At 39.4% G+C, this 16,208-nt stretch overlaps 1 protein-coding gene across 6 annotated transcripts in view; it reads left to right on the forward strand.

Annotated features, from left to right (window-relative positions):
- The window catches only part of TBL1XR1 (TBL1X/Y related 1), a 111,432-nt gene that overhangs the window by 85,140 nt on the left and 10,084 nt on the right, over nt 1–16,208 (forward strand). For all 6 annotated transcript variants that reach the window (XM_083849059.1, XM_083849058.1, XM_083849060.1 and 3 more), the window contains 8 exons: nt 5,877–5,979; nt 8,677–8,822; nt 10,254–10,473; nt 12,612–12,744; nt 12,946–13,087; nt 13,386–13,449; nt 13,551–13,648; nt 15,425–15,485. In XM_083849059.1, the coding sequence (XP_083705185.1) occupies nt 5,922–5,979; nt 8,677–8,822; nt 10,254–10,473; nt 12,612–12,744; nt 12,946–13,087; nt 13,386–13,449; nt 13,551–13,648; nt 15,425–15,485 (922 nt within the window). In that variant the 5' untranslated portion in view covers nt 5,877–5,921. The remainder of the gene's footprint in view (nt 1–5,876; nt 5,980–8,676; nt 8,823–10,253; nt 10,474–12,611; nt 12,745–12,945; nt 13,088–13,385; nt 13,450–13,550; nt 13,649–15,424; nt 15,486–16,208) is intronic.

Below are 16,208 nucleotides of genomic sequence, written 5' to 3' on the forward strand. Positions count from 1 at the left end.
TTTTTTTTTTTTTGGGTGTAATTAAAAGACTATATGTTTCCAGGCCAGTTGATAGAATTTATTTATTTTCAGACTATCATGGTAAAAAAAAAAAAAAGGAATATTCTTAAGCAGCAAGAAAAAAAAGGTACCCCTGTGTATGTGTATATATGCTGACACACTCTTTGTCAGGTTTCTTATGGAAGAGAGAAAAGGTAAAGGGACTAGTGACAATGTTTTTGTTGTAGGAGATTTTATTGTTTCTGTATCCAGGCTTCTGTTTTCCATGGATAAATGTAGCAGCCTGTTTATGTCTGAGCATTAAACGTTTTTCAGAGCTGCCCAGAGCATTAGCTGTTCCCTTTAACATATCATATTTGGTACCAAACTAGTGATTGGTATGTTTGGGGGAATTATTATTCACAGCAGCCTGCCAGGCTTCTCTGTTATCCTACCTAATTAGGATGTGTTAGAGCCCACCTAAAACTGCAGAACTGTTTCTTTCTTAAGCTGTTGTTTGATGATAGAGTAAATCTAACTGTAGTGAATCTACTATATGTTATAAAACTGTGATTAAGAGATACAAAGTGCTAATCTGATGTATAAACTTTCTCTGCCAGCTCACGTTCATTTAGAAAAAAACAACCAACTATTGGGCGAGGTGCCATATCAGATGGTATCTGTTCTCTAGCATTTGGCATGAACCTGGAATAAGAGTACAAAGCTAGCGTAAACATGTATAGTAGAATAATAATTTGTTAGAAACGCAGTCAGATTTGTACTGTTGGGTACCCATTAGTCTGCAGATCCGGTGTTCATGATAGTGGAACTTGATCTTAGTGGAATGGATTCTACTTGTAAATGTTATCCAAAGCATGAAAGCATGAGGATGGTCCTCAAGGGGAGGAGAAGCCTGTGTAAGACGCTGCAGGCTGGTGTTGGATTTACAGTAGTCAAGTTGCAGAAATACAGGCATGTGTTTGCTAAGTGGAAGCTAAGTTGGAGTTGGTGTGCAGGCTCTGGGACAGGAAACCTAATTTCCTTTGACAAAAGTAGCTTCTGAATGACTTTTTGTTTGATTCCAGCCATTGATTCACCACTTGATTGAGTTGGGTCAATTTGTCAAAGGCACAGAAGTGCATCGTTTGTTTGATACTGATGTGTGATGCACCAAGTTTATGACTAGATCTTGAGGCCAGTGTTAAGTACGGACAGCTGATTTTTTTATTTTGTGGCTGGCGTGTTTTATGCCTGATAAATTTTGGGAGTTCGGAGACTTTCTATAGCAACATTGAGAATGTCCTGGGATACCTTGATTTGAATTCGCTGTAAATCCACGAAGAGCGTTTGAGGAAAACGTGGAATTGTTACAGGGCCAGGTCAGGGGTAGCTTGCCCTAGGCTGGAGTTTAAAAATGTTGCAGTTTGTTTGGAAAAACTTGTCTTTTGTTACCTTCTGGAGTAGCGTGTGATTTTTCAGTGGTGTTTCTGTAAACAAGCGTTGAGATGCAGGAGGAGCAGATGAGCAGGGTGCGCAGGATGCAGCACGCGTTCGTGTGCTGGTTTCAGGTGGGTTTGCACTGGACTGGTCCCGGTGAGGTCCCAGGGCCTGAAAGTCCATGAGTGCTTTGGGCACGTTCAGCGAGCCCTTGTGCACATCCCGGGTTCAGTTCTACCCACAAGGATTCAAGCTTGCATGTATTGGGGCTGCTCCAAGGCACAGAGCAAATGTCGGGGCAAGCGGGAGGCTTCCCTTTAAAAAGCGTGCTTGGAACCAGAGCAGTAGTGGGGATGTGTCTGCCTGTTTGCTTTTCCTGTAAACCCTTGGCACGTTTTCAGGAAGACCTGGAATTTTTATTAGGGCCAGAAAAAAGGGCCACAAGAATCTTGATAAATTTTCAGAATGTATTTGGAATATGCAGTTGCAAGTATTTTAAAATATTTTTAGTGGGCCCTTTGCGAATTAGGCTGGACATGTAAGACTGGAATTCTGTGTCAGTTCTACTTACTTTTGGATCTTTTTTTCTGTCTTTTCTGTTATTTAGTTGCTGTATCTAAAATAAAGAGCAATGTCAATATGCTATTAATTGCCCCAAACAAATAGTTAATTGCATATGGGAACAGCAGATTTGGGGGAAATAAAGTGCCATTACTGATGTATATTTGTTAGTATGTGGGGTATGTGTGTATGTGCAGGGGTACATTCATATGTAAAGATAAATCTATTTCCACCCCTCTGATTTTTCTTCTTTTCAGTCTTTCCTCCTCTCTTCATGTTTCTGTTTCCATTTATTTGATGCCACTTGTACGAAATCTCTGTCACTTCCCAGACAAACCCTGGGGCCCTGTGCGGGCATTAGGGAAAGCGGAGCTGACACTGTTGGTAGGCTAGCTGCTTTATTTTCTGCTGTGCTACAGGTTTTCTTAGGCAGACATCCTCTGCCACCTGCAGCTTGGGCACGGAGTGAGGGGGTGGCCGTGTGCGTCGACTGCTGAGCGTGGCTGCTGCCTTTGGGCTTGGCTGTCCCACTTCTGCTCCGACCTTGTTTTCCTCTTGCTGCTGTGGGGACTGGGGGACCTCGGGGTGACCAGAGCAGCTTGGGGCTCCCGGTGCCACCCAAGGCGCTGCGTGGGGCTGGTTGGCGTTGTGGTTGTGGTGAGCCCCCTCTGCACTTGGGAGTGAACAGGGGCTCGGCTCTTTCCTGCTCATTTATAAAAAGCCCAAAGTCCCGCTGGGAGCTCCTGCGGGAAGCCATGGGGCAGCCCTGTCCCCATGGCTGGTAAAAGCGGTGCCGCAGCCTCGCCATTACATGAAACGGAGGTTCAGCTGGCTGCATGGCTGGCAACTCGGGCTGGAGGTGGCCACGCTACAGGACCCGCTGCTGGGGGAGCCCGGCTTGACCTGCTGCTGCTGCTGGGCCGGCCGGCAGCCAGCCTGGCATCAGCCTCGGGTGTGTCAGAGGGGGAGAGTTATCCTGTCCCCTCCTGTCGTGTGGCTGCTGTGTCCTGTCTTCAGTTTGACAGCTTGCTTTGGGGATGGAAGGAGGGCTCTTTGGCTTTGCTCCTTCCTTCCACAATTCCTCCCTTGGGGTGCAATGGGTGAACCACAGCTCTTGTGGGGAGGGGGCGCTAGGAAAGGGCTTCGCAGGAGTATTAAACAAGCACTGGAAAAATGGATAAAGCAATAGCTTGATTTTTAAAAAAAGGGAAACTTTAGCAGCCTTTTCAGTTTCATGCCCTCATCAGGCAAGCTGTGTATTTATTTAACACATTTCTGTATTGTTGGAGTTGTTACCGTACCAAAGCCAGTGTTACACTGCCACCTCTTGATAGCTGAGTAGGAAAGCAAGTTTCCATGAGCTGAGTGGCAGGAGTTGTCCTTACCTTCCCAAGCAGCTTGTTTAAAAACACTTGGAACCAGCCTTGAAAAATTACACTCATTTGACTTGGGCAGGGTGAATAACACTTTTGAAACACATGCAAAATGTTAGCTTTTTCGTTAGTTATCCAGCTACATAATGTGACAGGCAAATTTGTGGCATTTCAACAATTCTGCTTTGAGTGGGGGAGCCCTTTTTATTTTAATAATACAGATCTTTTCTATGTAGCAAGTAGCGCTCATATCTGGTTCTTGCATTTTGAGCCATCTTTTTTGGATGACGCCATGAGACTTTAAAAATCAGTAACAGACTCATGACACAGACGCTGCCGTTTGTGTGTTTCACGTAAAAAGGCTTCTTTACAAGCCTTTTTAAATTTAATTACCTTCTTTTTCTGAAGGATATTGTTCCTGCTTCTGCAGAACTTTTCTGCTATGAGGAGTCTTTAAAGATGATTTGCACCAGGCTTGACAATAAGAACTGCTTGCTAATGCATGAAATGGCTGAAAGTGGCATTCATCTCACACGCTGCTCGATAAATGATCCCCCAAAGTGTGCAGTAATTTGCCAGGTATTAAACAGAAAAATAAACGTTGTACGTCTGGCACCACCGGGGGCTGTGGATGGGGGAAGTGCGAGCATAGTACCAGCGTACCTTTGAAAGTTGAGCTGCACTAGCAAGAAGTTGTACTGGAACCAGTTATTTTCTTCCCTTAAATAGAAATGAGAAGACTTTATATAGCTCTGCCTTTTTTATTTATTCCCTTAAGAAACTCTGAGGATCTTTCTTCCTTCCCCAGCGCAGCCCTTGAGCCCAGGCCTCTCAGTGAGCACTGGAAGGCACAAGGCCGGGATTTCTGCGCCGCCTCCGGCCTGGTTCCCAGCTCCCTGTCTCCCAACCCCAATGTCCTGCGCTCCCCTTTGGCTCTTTGGGGCGTCCCTGTGCCCTGCAGCCCTGCCTGGTTTCGGGTAAATGCACCCCTTCGCTGCCCAAATTGTCTGTAGCCCCTCCGTTTGTGGGGGAGCTCGGTTGGGCCCCTTCTCCCTCACAGCTGCCATTGCTGTGGGGCCTGTAGGAAAGTCTCGTCCCTGGAGTTCTTCCCTGTCGGATTCGCTTGAAACGGGACGGTGAAGTTCAAAAGTTAGATGACAAGAGACGCGATGTGGTTATTTTGTCCTGTTTTCTTGGGGAATCTTGCTGGGAAAAAAATGCCTGGAAGGAATATGTAAAGCCTTTTGCTGTTTGGCAGCCTCATGATGCAGATCAATCTTTTACCTGTTGTGTACTGCTGGGTTCACGGCTTTCCCGCTTGGAGCAGCAGCGGCAAATGAAGCTGATAGTTAACACCAAGAACTTATTAGCTGTTTTTTATTATTATTTATTTAAATGAGGTCCAGTCAAGCCTTGTCCAATAACAGTAGGGAAGTCACCTTCTCTGACTTCTGTCGGAAAATGATGGTGGCAGCTGGGTAAAACACTCGAAGGGCCCGCTGGCGTGAGGTGCCAGGCAGGCAGGAGGAGCAGGAGGTGCACCTTGTTTCGTAATCTTCCGGGAGCTGACGTCTTTCTGTGTTTGCTTGATGTTATGGAAAGATCGGGATTTTAACTTTCAAACATTCAGAAGTCAGGAGAATGTTCTCAAAAATGAAGCTTAAAGTAAGGAGGAAAAAAAAAAAAGTATGGTCTTATTTTCATGTTTTAAAGCCTCTTGATGCTTTTTATTTTCAAAATTTGTCATCGAAAGTGTATATATTCTGATGCATTATTTCTCTTGCTAAATATTTACTTTCAATAAAATTGAGCAAAATCCTTGTGTGTACATATATAATTGTGTATCTATCTATATCCATAGATTTTCTTAAAACATTGATTAAAAGCATGGAGAAATGCTTTTACTAAAAAGGCTCTGCTTAAACTTTGTCTCTAATTTTAAGAATTATTTTTGCAAAGCATAAATACATGGCCGAGGCATTTTCTAATTTTTAGTTGAAAAAATTGGGCTCTTCTTAAAGCATATACTGTGTTGTAGCCTATGTTACACAATTTTCCTAGAGCAGGAGGACCTGAAAATTGAAGCAGATTAGAAGTAAAAGTGAGAAATTGCCTGGATACCAAAGCGAAAACAAGTGCTCTATCTTTGTTACCCAAATATGGAGAAATCCAAAGTTTGAAAAATGTATTTCCTAGCAATAATGTTGATTAGGTGGAACTCACTCGATTATTTGTGTAAAGACCTGTGAAATGAGGCATTTTTAATATCGGTGTTAAGGGGAGTGCTTTCCCAGTTCATACCAATTTACGTCATTTGGGAATCTGGCCCTCCAGTATTTAATTTACTGACCTTAATGTTGCTGAGAGATAAATGATGTTTTAACGGCTATGGTAGACTTACTCACATTACCGAATAAAATCAGTCTGTGCTGCCAAGGAGCTACTTAGTTTATAAATATAGCATTTGTTGAGAAATATGTTTTACTTGTTAAAAAAATGTTTAATTGACCTACTTTTTATTTTTAGGGTTGTGTCCTTTGTTGTGACCTCATGGTTTAACTGGGAATAAAGATGAGTATAAGCAGTGATGAAGTTAACTTCCTGGTATATAGATACTTACAAGAGTCAGGTGAGTTGTTTTTTTCTTTTTTTCAATTCTGATTGTTCTAACAATGCTTAATTTATTTGTTTTTCATCTGCAACCGACTTTAGCCAATGCCAAGTTATTTAATTATTTTGCCAGTAGGCATGTGCTTCTGTCTGAACTGTTTCTTGGTGTTTCTTCTCAACAAGAGAATGAACTCCTGCCAAGTTACCTTCTGTAACAATCAGATTTAGTTGTTTGGAGATTTCAGATGGCAGTCAACCAAGGACTCACATGATTACTAGAAATGCACTTTCCTGGTGATCTTTTTTAGCTACAGGGTCACAACGACACTTCGCACTATATTCTTTGGAGGGGAGGAAGGATGACAACCAAAAATACAGTTATTTCCTGCTCTGTCATGAAGTACGCAGGATGGTGCTTCTGCAAGCTGTTGTTGTATGACCAAACTTCTTGCTTGACTGTGACTGTGGAAGGGCAGACGTTGCTGTATTTCAAGGGAAAAAAAAATGGCAGCTGTGACCAAATTACTGGTATCATTTGAATATAAATACAAATGAACAGCTTTATTTTTTTTTATTTTTACAAGAATGACTTGGATTCTGAAAAGCCTTCCCAAAGGACACTTTCTTGGAAGGTTTTCTCCTTCTGTGTAAGGCTAGCCAAAGTCTCCGGCTTCTTAGGAGTAAGAGCAAAACAGATGAATATTGTCAAACTTGCAAAGAAATTTTTTTCCTGCCATTTATATCTGAACTATTTCTGCAAAACATGAGCAAGAATACTGTAGTGATGGTATGATCCCTTAGCTTATTTTAAAAAATTCCAAAAGCGCAGCAGTTTGGGTTGCATGTTTGAGTTTCTAGATGTGACCATATGGCTGCAGTGGTTTTTGTGGTGGTGGTGGATGCTCTCGAAACTAAGAGTAGAAACAACATTAGCTTTTACTTACAGCTCTGATATCGATTGCTTAAAGCAGTCTACGTTTAGAACAGGCAGATTTGACTGGAAATCAGGGCGTGCTCCAGTCTTTGAACAAATGATGATTGTCAGCTAGCAGGAGGGAATATGGTCTTAGCAATACATAAAAGAAGTCTGTGTTTCAAATCAGAAGTAAACTCAAATCTTAAGGTAATAGTTCAAGGGATCAACTTCAGTGTGCATGTTACCTTTCAACATCTACTGATTATTAGTTTTCTGTTGTTGATGGGTGGCTTCAGACTTCTTTAAAACTTGTTTGACGGTTATGCATCATAAAATCATACATATGATAAAATTAAATTCAGTGTAAGAACCCTTTTACCCAAGTTCGTTCCGTGAGTTTTTACTGAGTAACTGTTAAGATCACTAGAGTTTTGTGAGGAAAAGAGTCCTAGAATTTTAAGAATAGTGGGGTAAAAAACAAACCACATTTTACTAGTTTTACTGGATGAGTGGAATTCTTTGCTCCAGGTGATTAGTTTAACAGGTTTATTGTCAGCTTCTCAGATCCCATTTGCTTTTCAAATCTCATCCTAGCATGTTGCCAGTGACCCTGACCTGAGGACAGGTGCAACCTTTTTGATGATGAAAGAGGCTAAACCTTGATTATATATATATATATATTTTTTTTTTGCACTGGCACAGGATTGATGTTTGGTTTTGGGAAGCAGTGTCATAGATAACTAACTCTAAGGGTTAGAAGTAATTGTCTTTTCTTATATTTCTATGCAGGCGTCAATAACCAGTCATGTCTTACTTGTAGATGTGTGTGTAAACATACATACGTTCTTTGAGTACTTACCTGCAGCTGTATTATTTTTGCTCAAAAGAGGTTTTGTGGCTTTAACACATACACCTTTCCTTCAGAACTGGTGGAGGCTGATGCAACATCTGTCCACTGCTTATAGACTTCTCAAGTTGAGACAAAGAAGCACCAGAAATAGTGGTGGATGGCAGGGTTTTTCCGTCTCTGTCAGAAGAAAGAAGAAACTCATTGTTCCACCTGAATTTGCAGAAAGCAATTATACATTCCTATTCCACTTGCAGATTGCTTTTGTCAGAGAAGCCAAACTTAAAAATTGCTTTATCTTCATTTGAAAATTTGCAGGCAGGTTCTTAGTTATCTGACAAGAAAAAAAAGAAAAAAAAAACAAACAAAAAACTGTAGTTTAAGAAAAAAATTATATGACAGTAAAGTTAATTTGCTGAAACAATTATTTTTCTCTAGGTTAAATTTGTGTTTCCAGGGCAGTCAAATAAATAGGAAGCAGCCACCAGTGCTGCACCATAACGTGCTTGTCACTTCTTAATCAGCACACAATACTGGTGGAGTTCCAAGTGCTAAAACATGCACAGTTATGACAGCACCATAACATGAAATTAATTCTGTTCTACGTACAGATTCATTTTATTTTCATGGGTAACAAACCAGTGAGAAAAAAATAACAACTGAATCTATTTAAATAAAACTGGCTATTTTTTTATATTTTTATACTTACGCATAAATGTTTTGCCAATGATAAAATTAATAATTTCTGTGCTAATACAAACTTAGTTTTTGTCTTTTTAAATTAGAAGCATTAAGAGGGAAAAAGAAGTGTTATGATGAGCTTTTCATATTTTGTAAGCATGCTGTAACTTTGTAAAACTTGCTTAGATTTGTAAACAGGAGATCTTGCTGTTCTTTGGTGCGTTGCATTGTCCATCTATAAATCAATTCTGGTGTTTTTGCCTTGTCTTTAGGGTTTTCCCATTCAGCATTTACCTTTGGTATAGAGAGCCATATCAGCCAGTCCAATATAAACGGTGCTCTGGTGCCACCAGCTGCTTTGATTTCCATCATCCAGAAAGGTCTGCAGTATGTAGAGGCAGAAGTCAGTATTAATGAGGTAAGCAGGCTTTGTCTACGGGAGCATTATGTCCTTGCTTGCAGTAAGTTTCAATGCTAGTATTTTTTCTTAACTTTCTTGTATCCTATTTATTTACTTTTACTTCAGATTCCTCACTGCTGGTGTTCACTATGACTCCAGTGGTGGAACCAGAATGGAGTGACATAACTGGGTAGGGGTTCTGCCCTGTGCAGCCACACAACACCAGGCATGGTGTTCTGGCTCATTGCTTAAAGGTCCGTTGTCTGTAGAGTTTTTACCCTAATATAATGTTGCAGTAAATCCAGAAAAGTGCGATAAAATAATCATTGAGACGAGTAACCTCTTACTTTGTGTTTCCGTAGACTTGGGCTAGGGAGGGGAGCAGCTCTCCCTTGGGTGACTTGTTGTAATGAGATAATGAGAGGCCAAAGGCAAGATTTCCAAATAGAGAAATGGTTTCAGTCTGTGGCAGGAAGGATGAAGTATGCCAGTTTGCTTTTTGCCTCTGCTGGTTAATTCATCTTTGACCAGGATCTATTGAACTTGATGTTTAAATGGTTATTCCATCAGCACAGAAAGCGAGGTGTCTCCCTGCCTGAGACTGCAGACTCTCACCCTCAATTTCCATTCTTATTTATGCCTGGAAGGTTAGCAGCTTTTGTGTGTGCCAGTTCTATTACAGAAGGAAACAATTTTTCCACTAATTCTGCTGTCTTTCCAGTCTTCCGTATGTCTTTTGTTTATGTGTTGTTTTCATAGTCCCAATGAGGCAAATCCTTTCCCTTAGGAACCCTCAGAAAAATAAACCAAGTGATCGGAATAAAAGAAGGAGACCCTATATTTATCACAAGGAATCCTTCTAGGTCCTAAAAATAGATCCTTGCAAAGCCCTAGCGTATGTATAAGGGTATTTTTAACTGGGTCTTGTCCATTTCAGGATAAAATTCTTCTTTGTTGTTTGAAAGCATGCCAACACTGTTTAAAAAAAGGAAGAAAACTAGTGAACTCTCCAGATAATATGTTTATGGAAAGTATTAGTCTAATAAGATAGAATAACTTCACAAGCCAGTGACCTGACTTGCAATGTTTGCAGCTCTTCAAACAAACCATTAGACTTTGTTACAGCCACTCATGTTTGAAATCATATTCATAGATAGCTTACAGAATTTTTTGCTTTAGCAGACAACTTAGCAAACCTGAAGCATATAAATTTTGATTCCAGAACCTTTGCCAGAGGCCTGCAGTGGCTTTTTTGCATATTTATGGTGGCCACTTCACTTTAGAGTAAAATTCCAGTTCTAACCACAGAAATGAGAAATCACTTCCAGCAACATTTGTAAACTGTTTCCTTTTTATTGTATTTAGTTTATATTAGAGTTTTTGCCAGTTATGCTAATTCATATTTGATGTTGTCTTTTTTTTTCCTTCTCTCCCTCTGCTGTAATTTAGGATGGTACCTTGTTTGATGGTAGGCCGATAGAGTCTCTCTCACTGATAGATGCAGTGATGCCTGATGTGGTACAGACAAGACAACAGGCCTACAGAGATAAACTTGCACAACAGCAGGCAGCAGCTGCTGCAGCCGCAGCTGCAACTAACCAACAGGGATCAGCAAAAAATGGTGAAAATACTGCAAATGGGGAAGAGAACGGAGCACATACTATAGCAAGTAAGTTGAGACAAATGAACTCAGCCTAACCAAACCCTCCATGGCAGGGGGTTGGAATTAGATGATCTTTAAGGTCCCTCCCAACCCAGACCATTCTGTGATTCTATGATATGTCATTTCCTTCTCTTTTTTCATATAACTTCTTCACGTGCCTTAGTACTAGCTAGCAGAGAATGCGATAAATGTGTATAGGTATTAGTAACCCTTCAATTTGCAAAGAATACTTTATTTGTACGTGATACTGTAATAGTGTCTCACCTTTGACTGTCCCTGCTTTGATGTTAGGAGTTGTAGGAGGAGGTGTGAACTTCTGAATTCATTAGTTTACAATGTACAATTGACCCTACTTTCAGTACTGCTACTTCCCTGTCATTTGAAGATTTTCTACAACGCCCTGGGAGCTCTTGCCTGAAGAGAAAATGTTGGAGACAATTCTTTAAATATTACACCTCCCCAACCCTGGGCCCTGTACAAGGATCAAGGAGAGGAGCCTGCTTATCCTTAGCTGGTTAAAACACGGTACTGCTTGTCATGCTCCAGCAAGCACTACTTTTGCCAGGTTCTGCTAACCAACTGAATCAGAGATCTATAACTAATTCTCTGTTGGGCAGACTTCCTTATCATGCTGAGAAGATCGTGGTTGCCAAGACAAATCCTGTGTCCTTTGTCTTCTTTAGCAGTATCAGTTTTCGTGATTTGCTATGCACAATTACACTGCATGGTTTTAGTTGCGACTGGTGAAACAAGCGAGTTTTATTTGTCATCGCTGGTCGAGCATAACTTACAATCAGGCTTATTATAGAAAAGTTAAGGTAAGACATCAAAATTAGGTTTTGAAAATACTATTCTGGAAGCCTGAGTTACACATTTGACAGCAGGAGTTACAGCTTCTGCTGTAACAGCTCCTGAAGTAAAGGCCTTTTTGAGAAAATATTCGTATCAGGCCATGTACAAATTCTACATTTTACAACTGGATTTTACTATTTTTTTGATTATTATATATTATAAATAAACTTAGAAATATAATCTTTGGTTTAAACAAATAAGCTCTCAACTTTGATGCTTTCATGTAAAAATCTCCTAAGATTTGCTTGTGAATTGTGAACTGGAACGAGTAAGCTTAAACTTCAGATCTCAGCTCCTGTTAAACGTGATATACCAGCAACCCCTACTGGCTGGAACATCGAATTATACTAACATTGATTCCCTTTAATTGAAACAGGGTTTTATATGGTACTGTATCTTAAGAATGCTTATGTTCTAATAGCTTTTTCTGTTTTCTCACACATACAAACAGTGACAGAAACCCTTAATGTTAAATTAAGCAATAAATGTGAAATAGTTTATTTAATCACAGTGAGTAAATATGGAGCAGGTGAACTGTTTAGCATTTTTTATATTTTGCATTTATCCTCATTGTGAAAATATTTTTAATAATAGAAAATGATTGATGATAGCTGGCAAGAAAACTGTTTTGTCAGTTGAATTACCCCCAGTACATTTTACAGAACAAAATGGATTCAACATCCCTTCCACACAAAAAGCTATGTATTGCCACAATTTCGCAGCAATTGCCAATGCAGTTTAAGAAGCTCTGTTAGCAGTTTACCGTATCACCAAATGTTACTATATTTAATCAAAGCCATTTTAGAAGTGAAGTGTCAGAAGTGTTGATTTAAAACCTGCTTGAATTCTATGATGATTTTTGAACTTGATTTTTGAAAACTAGTGTGCCATAAACGTATTTTTGAAGTACAAGATAAACTAGCAGCATATTGTACTAAGCAAGTTAGTGCTTGAAAAATGGTGAGTACTTTTAAAATCAGCATTTATATTTTAACATGAAGTCATTTTTGGTGTCAATTTTGAAGTTTCATAATGAAGTCCATTTGGATGCTGAGGTTTAGAAGAGGAGGTTTCTCACTTCATTTTTCCAAGTACCAATTTATGAAGAACTATAAACAGATTGGGATTTAGAAAAAAGAAAAAGGAATGTAGCAGCTTTGTCAATTTTGGTCCATATGCATGGTGAATTAATTGTACTTATTCCAGAAGAATCCTGATCATACAGTAATTAAACTGTATTATCCCAAAATATTAAAATCTACCTCTCTCTACTGTTGTTTCCCATAATGCAGATAATCACACAGATATGATGGAAGTAGATGGAGATGTTGAAATCCCTCCCAACAAAGCAGTGGTACTGCGTGGCCATGAATCTGAAGTATTCATCTGTGCCTGGAATCCCATTAGTGACCTTTTGGCCTCAGGGTATGTGCTGCATTAACTATGGATATACATAATATTGATGTTCATTGATGTACTTTTGTATGGGTATAGTAACAAGTTAAAAGAATTCTAGCCACAGTGCCCTCTAGATCAAAGGCCACAATATTCATTGTTTTGAAAGGAAGACCTTTTTAATTGAAATGAATCGAGAGAAGCGGTAATATCCTCATAACTGTTTTGTAGATCTGGAGATTCAACAGCACGGATATGGAACCTCAGTGAAAACAGCACAAGCGGCTCAACGCAGCTGGTACTTCGACACTGTATACGAGAAGGAGGGCAGGATGTACCGAGCAACAAAGACGTGACATCACTGGACTGGAACGTAAGTCAAAATGACAGTGCTCAAAATACTGTGAGAAAATTGTACGTACAGTTTTGCATAGTCAAATTTTAAGTGACAGCAACGATGCGTCATCTGTAGCTGCACACGAAGTATATCTCACTTTGAGTTGCATTGTAATTTCTTGTGTTGTACTTTGGGGACTTGTTTTAAATAATTGTAGTCTGTGGAATAAATATCATCAGTCTTATGCAGATGTCTGCTACCTGAAATTTGCTTTGTGCTCCTTAACTTTGAATTATACAGTAAAATTAAATAAAAATAACCTTTTTGCCGGCAGAGTGAAGGTACACTTCTAGCAACTGGGTCTTACGATGGCTTTGCAAGGATATGGACTAAAGATGGTATGTGAAATACTTCTTAATTTCTAGTATTTTTCCTTTATTGTGGTTCACAACATAGCTTTTTATTTTTTTAATGTATTCATATCAATATAAATTTTCAGGTAATCTTGCCAGCACCTTAGGGCAACATAAAGGTCCTATATTTGCGTTAAAATGGAACAAGAAAGGAAACTTCATTTTAAGTGCAGGAGTGGACAAGGTGAGATAATCTTTGGTAAAATTAAAATTCTTTACTTCACCGTTATAATCTAATTGTAAACATAATAACAAAGCTGTAGAAAGTAAATAACTAAATTTAAACTAAAGGCATGGGACGTAAATATGTACTTACAAAGAACTTGTTATGCTAGCTATGTTTCACTGTGTTTTATAATAGTTTATTGAAATACTTTAATTCATTAGATTTTAATGTACCTGGGTCTCTTCCCAATTAGGTTAGTGTAAGCTGCAAAGTAAGTGCATTGAATGCAGTAACATTAAACCTTTGTAAAACCAAATCAGGTACAATTTAGTGAAGCATGTGATGCAAAGCCTCAGAAAAAGAATCGTACTGGAGGAATAGATTCAGGCTGATTTGGTTATCATTCAAGCCTGAGAGTGATTAAAAAGGTTAGAGCTGGAACATAAGAAAAGTCAATATATTTGATTGGGGGGTGCTCGTAGCATAATGCCATGAAGCCCATTGTTTAACTTTGATTTTATTTCATGCCTCTAAACAAACTTAAAGACTCGCAAGGTCTTTAAATTCAAAGCTGGAGTTAGTCAGAGATTTTACAAATGGTAGGAAAGATGCAGTAGTGATGATGAAGAACAGACCTAAGATGAGTTCAAAGAATAGTAAAAGTTGTTTAGTTTTTCCTGTTTATAACCTGTTCAGGGTGCAGAAGTAAGACCCCAGTTCTGCAATACTTGAAACTGGCAGTACCCTGTGAAGTAGTAACCGACCCTCAGATATTTTCCTCTCTATATATGGCTGTATTTTCCCACATTGGCTTAACCTGGTCTGCCTTAGTGCCCAGCTTTATAAATGCTTGTGCTCGCACGAAGGAATGAAAAGAGTAAATGTTTCAAAGCATGGAAAGGATGGGTTTCTTCTTTTGGCAGCTCTGATGGCTTATGCCAGTTTTTACATTTTTGTGAGGATGTAAAAGATGTAAACCTCCACCTTTGTGGGGCTTCAGCTTTAATTTGCCGAAAAATATGCTGGAGGAGATATAAGCCTCATTGTTTCAGTCAATAAAACTCATTGGACAAAGCAGCTGAGATTGTGCTTTGAAAAATACTCTGCATTAGCAGAAAGACTGGCTCAACCTTATGTTTCTTTTTCATAAATAACTTGTGGTCAGTTTATACTTCTGCTGACTTCAGTCTCAACATTTTCATTGATCAAAAATTTTCATTGATAAGGTAGGCCAGGAATATTGGTATTTAATATATTGATTATGAAATACCTAATAAACTACAAAGTTTTCTTTTATCAGAAAGATAGCAGGAGTATTGGCAGAGAACTCAGAACAAGAACAAAATTACACCCCAAAATCTGAAAGAATCTGAAAGATTTGGTTTATGAGGCTGTGTTTGTATAAAGATCTCCATAGGGACAAACAAGGAATTGAAATGACAATTTGAATATGCAAGTATCTGAAATGAAATTAACTGTGTGAAGTGGATTAGAAGGATATAAATAGGACTGAAAAGAGAGATTTAAAAAACAAAAACTCACAACCCCCTTCTTCCCTGCAGACCCTAAGATGTTATGATAAAACACCTGTTTAGGTGTTAAGGTTCTCTTCTGTTGTCTGTAGATCTACCACTATTTCCTTTAGTAGTGGATAAAACACTAGAAACACTTAATCATGTAGGTGAGGGCAGTGGGGAGTAGGCTAGGTAATTTGATACATGCGAATGGTGGAAGTTGTGGGAAATTAGCAAGTTGTACAAGTTTGTTTATTGTTAATTTATCTGTTTAATACAGACCACAATTATTTGGGATGCCCACACTGGTGAAGCCAAGCAGCAGTTTCCATTTCATTCTGGTAAGTATTGATTTTGCTTATTCAGGATTGTCATCTGGGGGGAAAAAAAAAGTGTTATTTATTTAAGAAATAAAATACCTGAAGTTTATGGAGCTTGTGTACACCATTTTAAAGTCTTACAGGCAGTCTTTGGATACTGACTGCCTTATTTGTAGTCTCATGTAGTTTTAGAATTTTATAACTCATAATTTCATTGCAGTTATATGGAAATCATAAGAGACAGTCCAGGTATTACCAATTTGCTGCAGTACAGGGGCAGATACCAAGTGGTTGGGCCTCAGAGGATTTATGTTTATCAGCCAAGGACTGTTCATCACCTTCCTGCTACAGTAATCCCATCTCCACATCCCATTGTTCTTTACTTCCCGCTGTGCCATCCCCAATTTGTTTGGACACAAACCAGCTAAAGGCTGTTCACTGGCCAGCTGGGATGAGAGTGCTGCCATTCGGGGAGGTCAGACAAATTGCTCTGTGGGCTGCATGCTGTGCAAGCCTGCGGGAATCAGCTGGAAAATAGAGAGAACAACAAACAAGTTATTGAAGGGCCTTTAAGAAACGTGTCTCGTTTCTACTTTTTATTCTACTTGTCCCGTGTTTTTGGTAGCATGACAACAAGCAAGAAAATCAGTTGTTGGTAGCACACAGAATTGTTTGGAGTATATCTGCTATAAATATCGCAGCCTGGCTAAGTGGTATATGTGGACTGTGATTAAACCTCAGGTT

This window comes from Anser anser, assembly GCF_964211835.1.
Source record: "Anser anser genome assembly, chromosome: 9".
Lineage (NCBI taxonomy): Eukaryota > Metazoa > Chordata > Aves > Anseriformes > Anatidae > Anser > Anser anser.